The 15,695-nt window shown below is 36.3% G+C and overlaps 1 protein-coding gene across 1 annotated transcript in view; it reads left to right on the plus strand.

Annotated features, from left to right (window-relative positions):
* Window positions 1–15,695, plus strand: part of LOC306872575 (VPS10 domain-containing receptor SorCS1-like) — a gene marked incomplete at both ends in the record, with an annotated part of 176,784 nt that overhangs the window by 131,375 nt on the left and 29,714 nt on the right. The window contains 9 exons of the mRNA XM_079421187.1: window positions 798–862; window positions 2,018–2,136; window positions 3,492–3,581; window positions 5,072–5,251; window positions 6,518–6,664; window positions 7,647–7,749; window positions 11,593–11,669; window positions 13,786–13,877; window positions 14,155–14,262. Of these exons, the coding sequence (XP_079277313.1) occupies window positions 798–862; window positions 2,018–2,136; window positions 3,492–3,581; window positions 5,072–5,251; window positions 6,518–6,664; window positions 7,647–7,749; window positions 11,593–11,669; window positions 13,786–13,877; window positions 14,155–14,262 (981 nt within the window). The remainder of the gene's footprint in view (window positions 1–797; window positions 863–2,017; window positions 2,137–3,491; window positions 3,582–5,071; window positions 5,252–6,517; window positions 6,665–7,646; window positions 7,750–11,592; window positions 11,670–13,785; window positions 13,878–14,154; window positions 14,263–15,695) is intronic.

The following is a 15,695-nucleotide window of genomic DNA, read 5'->3' on the forward strand; positions in this document are numbered from 1 at the left end:
ATTGTAATGGTCCTTTTTTCTTAGCGGAAGCTATAAGATAATATACAGCAATGATTATATGATTATAAAGTCAATATCATGTCCATCCATTTATTTATTTATTTAAGTAGCTGTGTAATAATATGTGGGTATTTTTACAGTCAGCTCACAATAATTATATTTTTTGCAAAATAAATCTCTTCACTCTGTGGATTGCGGGTCAAACTCGAAATACAGTGTGCGAAAGGGGTGTAACTGTTTATTGAATTCGCCACTCTGCCTTTAAAATATTAAGGCTGATCCCAGAGCACACAGAGGGATGCTATATTTGTGAAAGTGTCAATACTTCCAATAAGTGTCATGATAAAGTCTTGAGATAGTCTTCTCTACCTTTGTGTGTTCCTCTCTGGAGCAGCCCTCTCTGATTTTTCAGTCTCAAATAAATATTTCATGCAACAATGATTTTTTTCCACACTAAAAAGAGCGAGAGAGCTGTGTGCGCTGCCTGTGGGTGTTCTTGGGAAGCAAATGAGAAGGGCTTACTTTTAATGATGTCAGGATATGCTCCTTGCTTCTGTCAGAAAGCACAGATAGATGGAGATGGAAATGGAGGCTTAACAGGATAGGGTGTTCTGATGGCACTTTCTCGACTTAACCCGCATTGCTCCTTTGGGAGGCTAACACGGATCTTTTTGCCAACACAAAAAAGCCAATGCCCTTATTTTGACCCATCTGTTGTTGTATGGAAACACAAAGGATTTTCGTTCTCCAAAGCTCATTTTATAAAACACTGTTTTTATTTCCTTTGGGCTCTCCAGGTCTAAACTGGGCCTTGATAAAGAGCCGGGCCTGATTCACCTTGAGACCAGCATCTCAGAAACCCGTAAGTCTGAATGGCGTCCCTGGACGTGCTTTGATTACATTTCAAGAAGCAATAATTCAAGCATGGCACAAGGCAACATTTAGAGGGTTCAAAACAATCTTCACATTAAAATGCAAAACAGACAGTTCTGCACCAGCAAATCCATCTTTCCGTATTTTTCATCGGTAATTAACATTTATGAAGAAACATGCACAAATTGAGTTTGACTTTTCTTTGTAGAACCTATATTTCTAATGATTGACAAACAGAGAGAGAAGCCACATGTGTCAGTTCTACTGTATGTGGTCCCTCAAAACAATTAATTTGAGAGAGGTTTTTTAGACTGTTTGAATTAATATACAAGGACAATTAGGCAATAACATTTTCATTGGTAACTTACAGGCTACTAGAGATTTAACTGGAGATTTACTAGAGATTTGGTACAATTTAAATGTGTTGAGAGTAACAGTACCATAAACTGACCTATATTGAGAAACGTTGTGTGGTTATGTGCTAAGAAAAAAAAAAGGTTTACTTTTTGTGACAGTTTTAACTGAGAAATTGCTAGCAAATTTAACAAATAATGTCAAATTAATGGCAAGTAATACATTGAATTCAACCTGAAATTTTAAGAAGAAAGTCTTAAGGGGGCAGTTGTGGCCTAATGGATAGAGAGCTGGACTTGTAACCCAAAGGTTGTGGGTTCGAGTTCAGGTCCGGCAGGGATTGTAGGTGGGGGAGTGAATAATACCACCCTCAATACCACGACTGAGGTGAGACCCTTAAGCAAGGCACCAAACCCCCAACTGCTCCCCGGGCGCCGCAGCATTGGCTGCCCACTGCTCCGGGTGTATGTTCACTACTGTGTGTACACTTGGATGGGTTAAATGCAGAGCACAAATTCTGAGTATGGGTCACCATACTTGGCCCCACACCACTTTCTCTTTCCCTAAAGTGGTATTTTTGTTTTATTTGCAACTTTGATTTTTAGTTTTCTCATAAGAGAATGGCTTAAAGTAATGATATCATTATTTGATTTAACATTTTCAGTTATCAATTTTCAGTTATCAGTATTTTCAGTGATCAATTTTTAGTTATCAATATTATCTCCCATCGATCAGTCTGCCTGTCTGTCTGTCTGTCTGGAAATTCAATATTGTTATATTGTTGTTGCAGAGGCTCTTTATGTCACATGCAAGCTTCAGAACTGCACAGATGCCAACAAGGGCAAACCTTTTCCTGGATACATTGACCCCAACTCCCTGGTGGTCCAAGATGAGTATGTGTTTGTCCAGGTGAGTCATTTATAGCGGGGAAACCATTGACTAGTATGGCTGTAATCATTATTTTTTCTTATGATGTTGCACTGATATGTTTAATTATTGTATCAATATTTAAGCATTTTCCACAGCTTAGTTATACTTGAATTTATTATACCTAAGTGTATCCTTTAATTTAAGTGTAAACATGGAAACTTATTATATTATTTTAGTCAAGTTTAATCTTTTAGTCAAGTATCTTCATTAAATTATATTCAGTTATGTATGCACTTTTCAAAATGATTTCATGGGAAGGCTGTTCTCTTCTAAAAACACACACAACCAACAAGCTTATTTTAAAAATGGCTGGAATTTACACAATTTTTTTTCCCCAAAAGTTGACGCTTATTGCAGCGTCAGAGACAGTTTGCAGAATTTGCGGAGTTGACAGATTTCATAGAAAATCGCAGATTCCATTTTTTTTAGCTTCAGACTATTATCCCAGCTGATTTTAGAACACATATTGTTTACATTTGCCACATGTCTTCTACCAACAAGGCACATGCTTCTGCATGAGTTTGTTGTGTTCAGAACGACATGAATGTCTGATAGTCTGTGATCCTCAGTCGTTTAGTGTATGATGGCAATTTTTTCTCTCCAACTATTTATAAAGTCAGCAAGTGTGTGAAGCCTAGTGTTTTAAATCTGTTCTGATTTTACCAGTTACTGTATGTAGTGTATTCCAGACTTACGGTCTTTGCACAATGAGTCTGAAATTTTTGCATTTAAAAAAATAAAAAATACTACCTCACGGTGTGTCAATCACATTCACACTGCGTCTGAAACTTTTGGCAGTCATAAAAATGTTTTGGATCAGGTTCGATTTTCTACGTTTTCACATCTGTAGCAAGCATTTTGATAGGAAAGGAAGACGAATACGAAAAAAAAGAAGAAAAAAAAAACGCATACAAAAATGATGGACTCAAAGTGCAAGGACCTTTAAGTTTAAATTATTTTGCAGTGTAGTCCAGGTGTGCTGTCTGGTACACATCTGGATGGATGCAATGCTGATGCATTAATTTTTTAGATACTTTTGAATATTGCAGACCCTCTTTACACCCATATTAAGCACTTAATCTTAATACCAGGTGTAAACAGGTGCCATAATTAAAGCACAGATAGAAATTAATCCTCCAGATCCAGTCTGTGTCATGCATTTGGCACAGTTTCAACTGTGATTCAATTATGATAACGTGATTGAATTGCACCGATCATATCGCAATGTATAATGCAAGCCCTAATATGTGACCAATATCCTGGTAGAACTCAAAATGTTATTTCTTTCTAAAGCGTCTTTGTCCTGTCTGTTTGTGATCCTTCCATTACCCAAGGTGTCAACCGGCGGTCGGCCAATCTACTACGTGTCATCCAGGCGAGATGTGTTTACACCCATGAAGCTTCCCAAATACACTCTTCCAAAGGTAGGGTAGCAGCTCATTCACACTTGCTCGACACGAAGTCAGAATCTGCCATGCTGTGACAGAGTAAACAGACATTGCTATTTCAGACCCAGATCATCGTTTCCCTCGATGTTAGTCTTTGAAGCTTCAAACCTTTACAAAATCCGATTTTTTTTCTCGCCGGCATCTGGCAGGCTCTTACTTCTGAGTGAGTGAATTCGGGGACGCAGATGCTACCGCGGTCCCTCGCCTCTCAGGATGCTGTGTTATTATTCAAAGCTTAAAATCTGCTGCGCTCACATGACAATTAAACATGTTTTATTCAATCAAGCTCTCGGCACTCCTTTAAGCGCACACCCAGCAACCCTTGCGCGGTCTGGGGTAGATGAAATTCGCAAACTGCCAGCATGTGGTTTTGTTGCATTTGCCCAACTGACAAGCTCAATTTAAGCCTAATAAGAATATTTGCTGTACGCCGGAGCTGTGAGCAAAACAAGGCAGGTGAGAGTAGGGTCTGATACTGATTATTAATCGGATTCAGCTCAGTGGGGTGAAACCGCCACTGCTCTCCAGCTGTCCCCAGCCGTCCCCGCAACAACATTCATATTCAATCTCGCTTGATTAGAGGCAAAAATCACATTAAAGGTTAAAGTCACCCTCCTCTGATATATGCAAATGAGAAGGGTAAAGGTGTTTTGATGCTTGAATATTAATAGGCACTTAAGTTGCTTGGAGTTCGGCCTACTTTTTCTTTTTGGAAAAGACTGAATAAAGTTGTTAAATCATTTGGATGGCTCAGTTTTGAACCGCACTGCACAAATGCAGTCGGCTCATCAAGAGAATAAAAGGCAATTGAAGTTTAGTGACTTCAGTGGCAGTTTTATTGACAAAATGCACATCGTATCAATATTAAATACAGATATGCACAGCTAAATAAAGGGAAAATCTTGTACAACAGCAGTGACAATATCATACACATACACTACCATTCAAAAGTTTCTAAGGACACATTTACTTGATCAAAAGTATTGTGGAAAAACTGTAATTTTGTGAAATATTATTACAATTCAAAATAACAGTTTTCTATTTTAATATATTTTAAAATTTAAATTTCTGTGACGCAAGACATTTTCAGCATCATTACTCCAGTCTTCAGTGTCACATGATCTTTCAGAAATCATTCTAATATGCCTATTTGGAGTTGTGATGCTTAATTTTGTTGTGGAATTAATTTCAGGATGCTTAGATGAATAGAAAGTAAAATTATATACTTTCCTGTCACTTTTTTTGCATGATTATTAGATAATTTCTACTACAAAACTGAAGTCTGAAGCTATGCTGGGACTCACCAGTCAACCTAGTGCATCAATTATAACCCACTATTGTAAAACACTCCTTGTCAGCTTTATAGACTTCTTTATTGACATGTTTATACCAACATTTGGATAACGCCGGAGGCAGAATATTATTTTGTCAAATAAATCGCAGAGATCTTTTCTTTTTTTCCCCAGGATCTGCATGTGATCAGTACAGATGAGAACCGGGTTGTGGCGGCAGTTCAAGAGTGGAACCAGAATGACACTTACAACCTGTACGTGTCAGAGGCCGGAGGCATTTACTACACGCTGGCTTTGGAGAACGTCATGAGCAGTATGGGACCAGAGGGAAATGTCATGATAGATCTATATGAGGTACCTCTCTACAACACAACAGTGTCATTTATTTTCCACACTTTACAGATGTGGGCTGATTCAATATCACTGCTACATGTTCGCATTTCTCTGGGTATTAAAAGCCTGATCAAATTGAATGCGCTAATTGGGTGTAGTGCTAATTGATTTAATAGCAGTGCTAATTAATTAAGGTATTCATTACATGATTATCAGTGGATTATCTAAACAAGGAGCAGTTAGGAACCCAGAATGCTCTCTGTGGATCTAAATCTATCGCTAAAGGGGGAAACCAGGGACACAGTGTTAAATATGATAACAGATTTTGTACCATGCAACTGTTTCTTCAGTATTTCAATTACTATTGTTAGATAGATAGATAGATAGATAGATAGATAGATAGATAGATAGATAGATAGATAGATAGATAGATAGATAGATAGATAGATAGATAAACAACTGGATATGAATCTAAAACCTATTTTGCAGCCTGTCTGAACCAAACTGTTTCCTATCCCTGATGTACTATTGACCTTTTCAGCATTCTGTATGCGACAAGATACCTTACAATCTGAGAGCAGGCAGGGCTTTGGAGTGCTTTTAGTTCCCAAGTTTTTATAGCACTACAAATTGGTCTGATAGCTCTGCCTGCGTACAAAGGCACCGGACTGAAGCCAGCGATTAGGGTTTGGTTGTAGACGGCTCGTCTCTCGAAGAATACCCCAGATCTCTATTCATACACCTCTGGATGGAACAGCGCATGCAGCCGCGCATTGCAACAGAGGCCAGCAGGTTCAAGCTATCTCCTGATCAAATAATTAAACTGTTGATGATAGCAACCCCCATAAAAATCACATTTGGCCCTTGGATAGGCTGAAGAGTCCGGTGACTTGATTGAGGTCGCCACCTCCGTGTAACATATGCTAAAATCTCAGCCGTCGGCTAGATTGAAATATTCGTCAATCATTGAATAGTCAGTGCCCTTGGAGGCCCATCCCAGGCTGCCTCTCCTCCTCTCTAGTGCTTCTTGGCCCTGAAGAGATGTCACTTCTGTTCAGGACGGACATGGATTACCTTCTCATTCCCTTACATACTCCCATTCCACTCCAATAGAACTGCTATATGTACGGAGCTTTTAAGAAGTTCACTTGGCTGGTTTGTGCCACAGGGTCACAAAGTAATGAATGCATCACAGGCTGTTTTTATTTTTCTTTCTATAGAAGGAAATGATTATTAGTGATTTATCTCTTCCTCATTATCTTTCTTTGTTTATGTTCCTGTCCCTAGGTGGCAGGAATAAAAGGCATGTTCTTGGCTAATAAGAAGCTAAATAATGAGGTGAAGACATACATAACCTATAACAAAGGCCGTGACTGGAGGCTCCTGCAGGCTCCCTCAGTTGATCTCAGAGGAAACCGAATCCATTGCATGCTGGTGAGTGGACTTTTGGGAAAACAAAAAGAAAGAGAATTGTCCAAAGTTAGCTGTATGGAATTTGACATTCATAAACGAGCTTTATGAGGTCAGTGTACTTTCACAATGGCAACTTGTCAGATTTTAGCTTTTGGAGCATTTCTTCAACTACAAGCATTTTACTCTTCCACGGGTTAAGTTTTATTAAAGTGAACAGATTTCAACTTCTTTCTTTTGTTATGAGATAATCACATTAAAACTGTCTTTTTATGTATTGTTTTATGACGACATCATTTATTTTATGCTTCTTTTCAAATTCTGCTTGTTTTATTGCCTCTTTGTTCTAGCCCTAACCCATGCTTTCAATCTAGGAAATTCATAATAATATGAATACTTTTAAATTTATCATAAACCATTTCAATATTTATCATTACATCCAACAATTTCAACAATAAAAGTAAAGTCAATAATATGCCAACATAATGCGTATTCCTGTAGACACGATTGTTTGGATGAGGTCTACGTAATCAGTGCTGCTTGTCATTTCAAAGGACAAGACGTATATTTCATTCCGTGGAGATATTATCCATCCCCAGTGAATGGCCTCCGCAACCCAACCCAACCCCCCACCCCCACCCCCCAAAAATGCAAACAAAAATAATTACCCTTTGATAAACTCAACTAATTAATGGTCCCACTGTTAGCCTTGCCTTCACCATCCATTACAGAGCTATTTGTTAGAAAATGTCAAAGTTTTAATAAACCCCTACACAACCCTTGCAACATGTGCTTACCATTGGCATTTCCAGACTTATAATGAGAATTGTGTCACTAAAGGTTATTCCAATCAAAATTAATGTTGGGAGGGAAAAAAGGGGATTTTGCTGTTATGGGATTTTATTCGAGCCCAAGCACAATGACAGTTTAGTGGAGGCCACACACTGGGGGTCGAACCAATGTTGAGACCCTGCTTGATCGAGATGATTGTTTGTGTTGCTTCTAGCCGTACTGTTCTCTGCATCTCCACCTGCACGTATCTGCAAACCCGTACACATCTGGAAACATAGCCAGCAGAGAGTCGGCCCCTGGAATCATAGTGGCGTCAGGTGAGCTTGGGTAAAAGGACTGATGCTGATAAATATTCAGCACATACAATGCAGATCTTATTTGTATTCATACAGAAAGTGCAAATATGTTCAAAAATACTGTTCAAACTTTTAGGGGTAGTAAGAAAAAAAGCCTCTTATGCTGGTGCATTTACTCAAAAAACTAACAAAAAAACTATATTGTGAAATATCAATTAAAAAAATATTAATCAGTTTTAAAATGTATTTTATTCCAGTGATGCAAAGTTAAATGTTTAGCAGCCATTACTCAGTCTTCGGTGTCACCCGATTCTTCAGAAATCATTTTAACATGGGTCTACTAAACAGCAATTCTATTAAACAGCATTTATTAGAAAGCTTTTGTAAATAAATAAATCTGTCCGGTCAAACGATTAATCGCATCCAAAATAAAAGTTTGTATTTACACAATATATGAGTGTTTACTGTGTTTATTTATTATGTATATAAAAATACAAACACAAGCATGTATATATTTAAGAAAAATATGTTGTGTACATATTAAATATATTTATATATAATATAAAATATACATTTATAAAAATATTAACATGTAATTATTTTCAAAATGCATACTGTATGTGTGTGTATTTATATATACATAATAATACAGTACACACATATATTATGTAAACAAAAACTTTTATTTTGGATGCGATTAATCACGATTAATCTTTTGACAGCACTAAAATAAATAAATAAATAATTTCTGACAAAGAAATCTTGTTATAAATCTAAATAAAATAAAAATATTTAATTATTGTTATTAATGTTAAAACAGTGCTGTTGTTCTAATAAACAGCGTTCGCAAAACAAAGCAAAAAAAAATAAAGTATTAATTTATAAAATCTCAAATAAATCTTATAAATCTAATATGCCGATTTGATGCTCAATATTTTTTTATTATTATTGTTGTTGCGCATTGTTTTGAGGAAACTGTCATAAAATATTTTTTAATAAAATATATATTTAAAAATGAAATACAATTATTAATTTATTACAATAAATAAATAAAATATTTTTTTTCATGTATATTTGCGTACCATAAAAGTACAGTATTATCTGAAACAAAAACTTTTACATATGTACAAATTTTGTAAAATTTAATACTATTATTAATACTACATACAAATTTCCCTCATGTTGTTTCATTAATACGTGTAGTAAGTATTAATAAAGTTAGTTTCACTCAATACTTGTAGTAAGTATATAAAACTGTGGTTACTTTACTTTCTTAATTTGGAACTGCCTTATAAAAATGTGCCTGAAATGTATCATTCCATTTTTGGATCCTCCTTTAATCTTTAAAGAACCATTTCAAAGTCAAAGACACATATTTAGAAAAACATTAATAAAACTGAATACTCAAGTATTATTTGTATTGTTGCTTTGGTTACAGACAGGTAGAAAAAATGTCTGGATGACAGGTACTGGAATAATTTAAAAATACTTTTTAAAGTGTGTAGTTCTTGTATTCTTCCTTAAATTCCTGACATCAGTTCATTGTTTTGTCCTGAAATTCCAAAGTGAAGCATATTTTAATTCCTTTCATCTTGAGCGCTTATGACACTGTTATTGTTGAAGACGTTCATTTTGCGCTCATGGAGCGCAGGCATCTGTATATGGACTATAAACAAGATTAGTGTCGTGCTAGCATAAACAAATGGAAATGCTAAGTGCTACTCTTGAGATTAGCGGCAGAGAGTCTTCAGAGTGTTCTTATTATTCTCTCTCCATCATCTTCTGTTTTCACAACCGACTAACTCTTCCACCACTTCAAACTTCAAATGTTTATTTTAAAAGATTGAAAGCGCTTGTCACTTTTTCATTTTACTCCTTCAGGCTTGTGTCTTCCGCGATGCTCGCCGACTATATTGCCTCCAGATGCACGCAGATGAAATATAAATGTCTTGGCACTGTAACTAACTGGATAAGTAATCCTAGGAGGAGAGCGACTATTAGATAGTAGGCTTTAAATTGACGTTTAGTTGATTGATTTGATGGCAGAAGGGTTGTGTAGATGCCACAGACTTTCATGAGTTGCTTAGCTTATTAGATAGAGAGGTTTTCTAGAACTCCTACTTACCTCACAGGGTCAGACTCTGATTTCATTACACATGATGTATTTGCTGCTGTAAAAACTGTCTGTCTGTCTGTCTGTCTAACCATTTGTCTGTCTATTTATCTTTTTTGTCTGCCTGTCCATCCATCTTTCTGTCAATCCATTCATTGATCTGTCCATCCATCCTTCTGTCAGTTGATCCTTTTATCTGTCCATCTATCTTTGTCTATTCCATCCATCCATGCATCTATCTTTCTGTCCATCCATCAATCCACCTTTCTGTCCGTCTATCCATCCATCCATCTATCCCTTAAATGCATGGATTTATCTTTTCATCGCATCATTTGAATTTTTTAATTGAAACATTTTTTCCTTTATCTTGCAGTAGATAATGAAACAATCCATCCATCTGTTGACCTGTCCATCTATCTTTCTGTCCATCCATCCATCCATCAAATGCATGGATTTACCTTTTCATCACATCACCTTTCATCACAGATATAAGCTGTCCTTATATCTTTGTCCATCCATCTTTCTGTCCATCCATCCATTGATCTTTCCATATATCCTTCTGTCCATCCATCCAGTTATCTTTCTGTCCATCCATCCGTTGATCTATCCATCCATCTTTCTGTCCATCCATCCATCAAATGCATGGATTTACCTTTTCATCACATCATTTGATTTTTTTTCATTGAAACATTTTTTTTTCTCTTATCCTGCAGTACATAATGGAACAAAATCTAGCCATCTATCTGTCTGTCCATCCATTGATCTGTCCTTCTATTTTTCTGTCTGTCAATCCATCCATCCATCTTTCTGTCCATTTATCCATCCATTCATCATCCATCCATCTTTCTGTTCATTTATCCATCCATTCATCATCCATCCAGCTTTCTGTCCATCCATCCATTTTATCTTTGTTTGTCCATCCATTGATCTGTCTTTCTATCATCCATCTATCTATCCATTCATTCATCTTTCTGTCCATCCATCTATCTATTTATCTTTCTGTCTGTCTTTCTATCTTTCCAGCCAGCCAGCCATCTATCTTTCTGTCCATCCATCCATCCATATTTCTGTCCGGCTATTCATCCGTCTTTCCGTCCATCCATGCGTCCGTCCGTCCAGCCCTGTGTCCATCTATCCATCCATCAATTTATCTTTCTGTCTGTCTTTCTATCTTTCCATCCATCCATCTTTCTGTCCGTCCATCTGTTGATCCATCCGTTCATACATCCATCTATCCATGTATCTATCCCTTAAAAGCATGGATTTATCTTTTCCTCATTGAAACATTTTTTTTTCTCTTATCCTCCAGCACATAATGGAACAAAACCAAGTTACATAAGAGTTATTCTGTCACAGAATATTGCACACACTACAGCATTATGGGAAAAAGTGAAAGAGATTATATGATATTGTGTAGCTGCCATATTCTCTTCTGTCCCACAAATAATGTGCTGCCCTTGTATTTTACGGTCCAAAACATGCATTTTCTATCCTTTTAAAACTAATCTAGTCAACATTAGTAATCACAAACTAAAAATGGAATGTAGTCATTGTGGGTGAACAATCAAGAGAAATACAAATTGTGACAAAGTCCATTAAAGACTTGCCAGCTTTTGGAATGAAGTATGTATGACTTTTGCGACACAAAAAGGCACAATCCCCTCAATCTTCATATTCATATAGCTTTAGTTATCAATTCTCTATCTGCTTCGGTAAGCATGAATGTAATTGTTCTGCTCCTCTCTCCATAGGTTCAATTGGTGTGGAGTTAACGAGCAGCAACGTTAGCATGTTCATCACATCTGACGCTGGAAACACGTGGCGGCAGGTGACTCTGACCGTGGGGTGTTCGGTCAGATGGGGGTGGGCAGTAATTTCAGCACTGATGCATATCTTTGAGTGGATAAATCCATGTGCCGCATTTCAGAGCTGATAATCAAATGACACCTTCAGAGAAAACTAAATTCAATGACATATATGATGCCCGTGGGTGCATGTTTGATGATGCGATTTAAATTTATGGGTCCAGCTGTCTAATTAAAAATGGAGAGCTCAAATAATTAAGAGAAAATTGATGTGGCAAAAAGTTAAAGCATGCTGGGTAGGGCACAGGTTTGATGTCATAATATCTTGTCAGTAAGAATTACAATCACTGGGATTTGAGAAATAGCATCATTTCAAGGACAGCAGACCTGTGGTTGCCAGCTTTCATCTAATCAAATTGAAAGCCCTCCCAAGAAGAGTAAGGATATGAAATATTGTCATAACTCATCCAATCTGACATTATGAATGAAAATAACACGGGAACATATGTAACAATGCCCTGAGATACATATGAGCAGAAGTACATAACGTGAAGTTTTTTTCTTTAAACTTTGGCACTAAACCAGCAAAGAATGTTCAGAAATGCACAGTCCTTATTTATTATAGATTTATGTAGATCAGAGCACCTATAGGGTCAGATGCATTTCTCGGTTATAATGACTCTAGCGTGGCTTGTAGCTTGGTTGATCCAACTTTTTCAGTGTGTTCACAGCCAAAGTAAAACAAAACAGACCCCGCACAGTATCCCGCTAACATAAACACTAGCCTCGTAATCATTAGCCCATGAAGTACTTAAGCCAATCAGATGGTGTTTTTCCTCCACTTTAACAGACTTGCGTATGCTAAATGCTTGAAGCCCCAAGGCCTAAACTCAACAGGAATTCATATCAGCAAGAATTCGCAGCACATACAGTGCAGTTATCAGAGCTCTGGGGCAAACAAATGGAAACTGCTAATGAGGGCCTCAATTTTCAGTTCAACTTTGCAGTAGGTCAACCTAGCATCTGGCTGGCTTTTACTCTGTAAGGCAATTACTTGTTTCATACATGTTTGCAATTACTAGCAGTTCTGTAATGGTGACTAGAGGGTCCATTGCTTTTAGGCTGTTTTTTTTTTTTTTTTTTTTTTTTTTGAGCTCTGTATTTTTATAAAATTATATGCTTGTGTGTACTCTTATAAGAAAAGGTACAGAAGCTGTCATTGGGGCAATACCTTTTTTAAAAGATACACTTTTGCACCATATTTATCTCTGCAAACTAGTAACTTAAAGGTACATATTAGTACCTCTATTGTACATTTTAGTACCTAAATGGTCCAATTTATTACCCTTTTGAAAAGGTACTGCCACAGTGAGAGATTTTGTACATTTTAATTACAGTCTAATTTATGGAAGTATTTTATTAATCAGTACAACAGACATAATGGTAAATTGATTACACAACAGCAAGAAGATTAACAGGATGGAATCAAACAGGATGGAAATAAAGGGATAAAATTAGCTTGTGCATTAGTTGACAAGTTGCTTGAAGTTTATTTAGTTTTTTAGCTGTATTTTGAAGTTTTATATTATCAGTTTCCACTTTATATCATTTTATCAAACAGGATAGAATGATTTAAAATAGGGCTGTCAAATTGATTAATCGTGGTTAATCGCATCCAAAATAAATGTTTGTGTTTGCATAATATGTATGTGTACTGTGTATGTTTATATGTATATATATAATACACACACGTGTATTTTATATTTATTATATATACATATATTATGTATATGTAAACAGACTTTTATTTTGCATGGGATTAATCTTAATTGATTTCACAGCCCTAATTTAAAATGAGACAAACTAACTAATATCATAAAATATCAATGAATTTATCAAATTGCTAATACTCACTGATGTGTTTGCTGTTGTTTTCCCTCTAAAATAATGTCTAAAATGATAAACAGTGATGGTCACAGGAAAAACCTCGACATTTTTTACCAAATATTCCAAAGAAAACATACGTTTACTTGTTTAAAATCTAAATATTTTTAATATTGCATGTTTTATATTTTATGCAGTCGTTTAATATATAATGAGAATATCAAATATAATTTATACATTCTATGTCTATTCCAGATATTTGACGAAGAGTACAGTGTGCTGTATCTGGATCAAGGCGGTGCTTTAGTGGCAATTAGACACACCCCTCTTCCCATCAGGCACCTCTGGTAATCCTACACCAAAAACATTACTAATATTCCATGTGTATGTTCGTAAAAGATGAGTCAATGCAATCGCACCGAGCTGACTCACGTAATCATGGGGAGTGTGAACATTCTCATTAAACCCAGTAGACTGTGTAATACTTTTGTCTAGCAATCTAGATTAAATGTCGGAAAGGTGCAATAAAGTCCTCTTTGAATTATTTGTCAGCTGTGTGTGGAAATGCAATCATTTTCTACACTATATAGTAGTTTCAGCTGTGTGCTTCTGGTTTCTATGCAGGTTGAGCTTTGATGAGGGGAGGGTGTGGAACAAATACAGTTTCACTTCATCGCCCCTGTTCGTGGACGGGGTCTTGGGCGAACCGGGCGAGGAAACGCTTATAATGACGTAAGTTTTGATGAATATTCAATAGTAATACATTTTGATTGTTCTGGAATGGGAAAATGGTGCTTGATGAAATATGGTTTATGTGATGAACACTGTAAACACTGAATGTCCTCAAAGAATTGGAGTAAATTCAAAGTAATTAACTCAATGTTGGCGTTGTCACTTTTTCCTTAACTGACATGATTAGTTCTGCTGCTGTATGTAAACCCGTTTCTGCCACTGAATAAAAAAAGAAAAAAAATTAATTGCAACATTTTATCTTGCAGTTCTGACTTTTTTGGAAAAAATATTAATATTTTCTTAGAATTGCGAGTTTATATCTTACAATTTTGACTTAATAATTTGCTGTTGTGTGTTATAAAGTTACATTTGTGAGATAAAATCACAATTCTGAGAAAAAAGTTATAATTGTGAGACACAAACTCACAATTGTGAGAAATAGTCATAATTGCAAGATAAACTTGCAATTCAGATTTTTTTCACAGAATTTCGATTTTATATCTCGCAATTGTGACTTTTCTCAGAATTGCTAGTTTATATCTTGCAATTCTGACTTTGTAACCCACAATTGTGAGTTTATATCACTCATTTCTGGAAAAAAAAAAGTCAGAATTTCCTTAATGTCTCACAATTCTGATTTATAACCAAAAATTGCAAGTTTATATCACGCAATTCTCTGAAAAAAGTCAGAATTGTGAGATAAAAAGTCGCAATTACCTTTTTTTTTTTTTTTTTTTTTTTATTAGGTAGCAGAAATGGGCTTCCGTAGTTATTGCCCTCTGAAGAAGGACTGAACTTTGTTAGACTTGCATAAAAATATTAGTACCATTTTATCTAGCTAGAAAATATATAGAAAGAGAATATACACTCACTGACCACTTGATTAGGTACACCTTCCTAGTCCCGGATTGGTCCCGCTTTTGCCTTCAGAACTGCCTTAATTCTTTGTGGCATAGCAGCCAGTAATGTGCTGGAAACAATCTTTGGAGATTTTGGTCCATATTTACAGTTCCACCACATCCCAAAGGTGCTCTATTGGATTGAGATCTGGAGGTAATTTGAATGTAGTGAACTCACTGTCATGTTCAAGAAACCAGTTTGAGATCATTTGAGCTTTGTGGAATGGCATGCTACACTGCTGGAAGTAGCCATCACAAGATCACATGACTGTCCATCCCTTTATGACTGTGGTCATAAAGGGATGGACATGGTCAGCAACAATGCTGGCATTTAAACAATGCTCAATCGGTACTGAGGGGCCCAAAGTGTGCCAAGGAAATAATCCTCACACCATTACACCACCAGCAGTAGCCTGAACGTTAATACAAAACAAGATAGATCCATGCTTTCATGTTGTTTACGCCAAATTCTGACCCCACCATCTGAATGTCGCAGCAGAAATTGAGACTCATCAGACCAGGCAACCTTTTTAC

Source organism: Barbus barbus, assembly GCF_936440315.1.
Source record: "Barbus barbus genome assembly, chromosome: 7".
Classification (NCBI taxonomy): domain Eukaryota; kingdom Metazoa; phylum Chordata; class Actinopteri; order Cypriniformes; family Cyprinidae; genus Barbus; species Barbus barbus.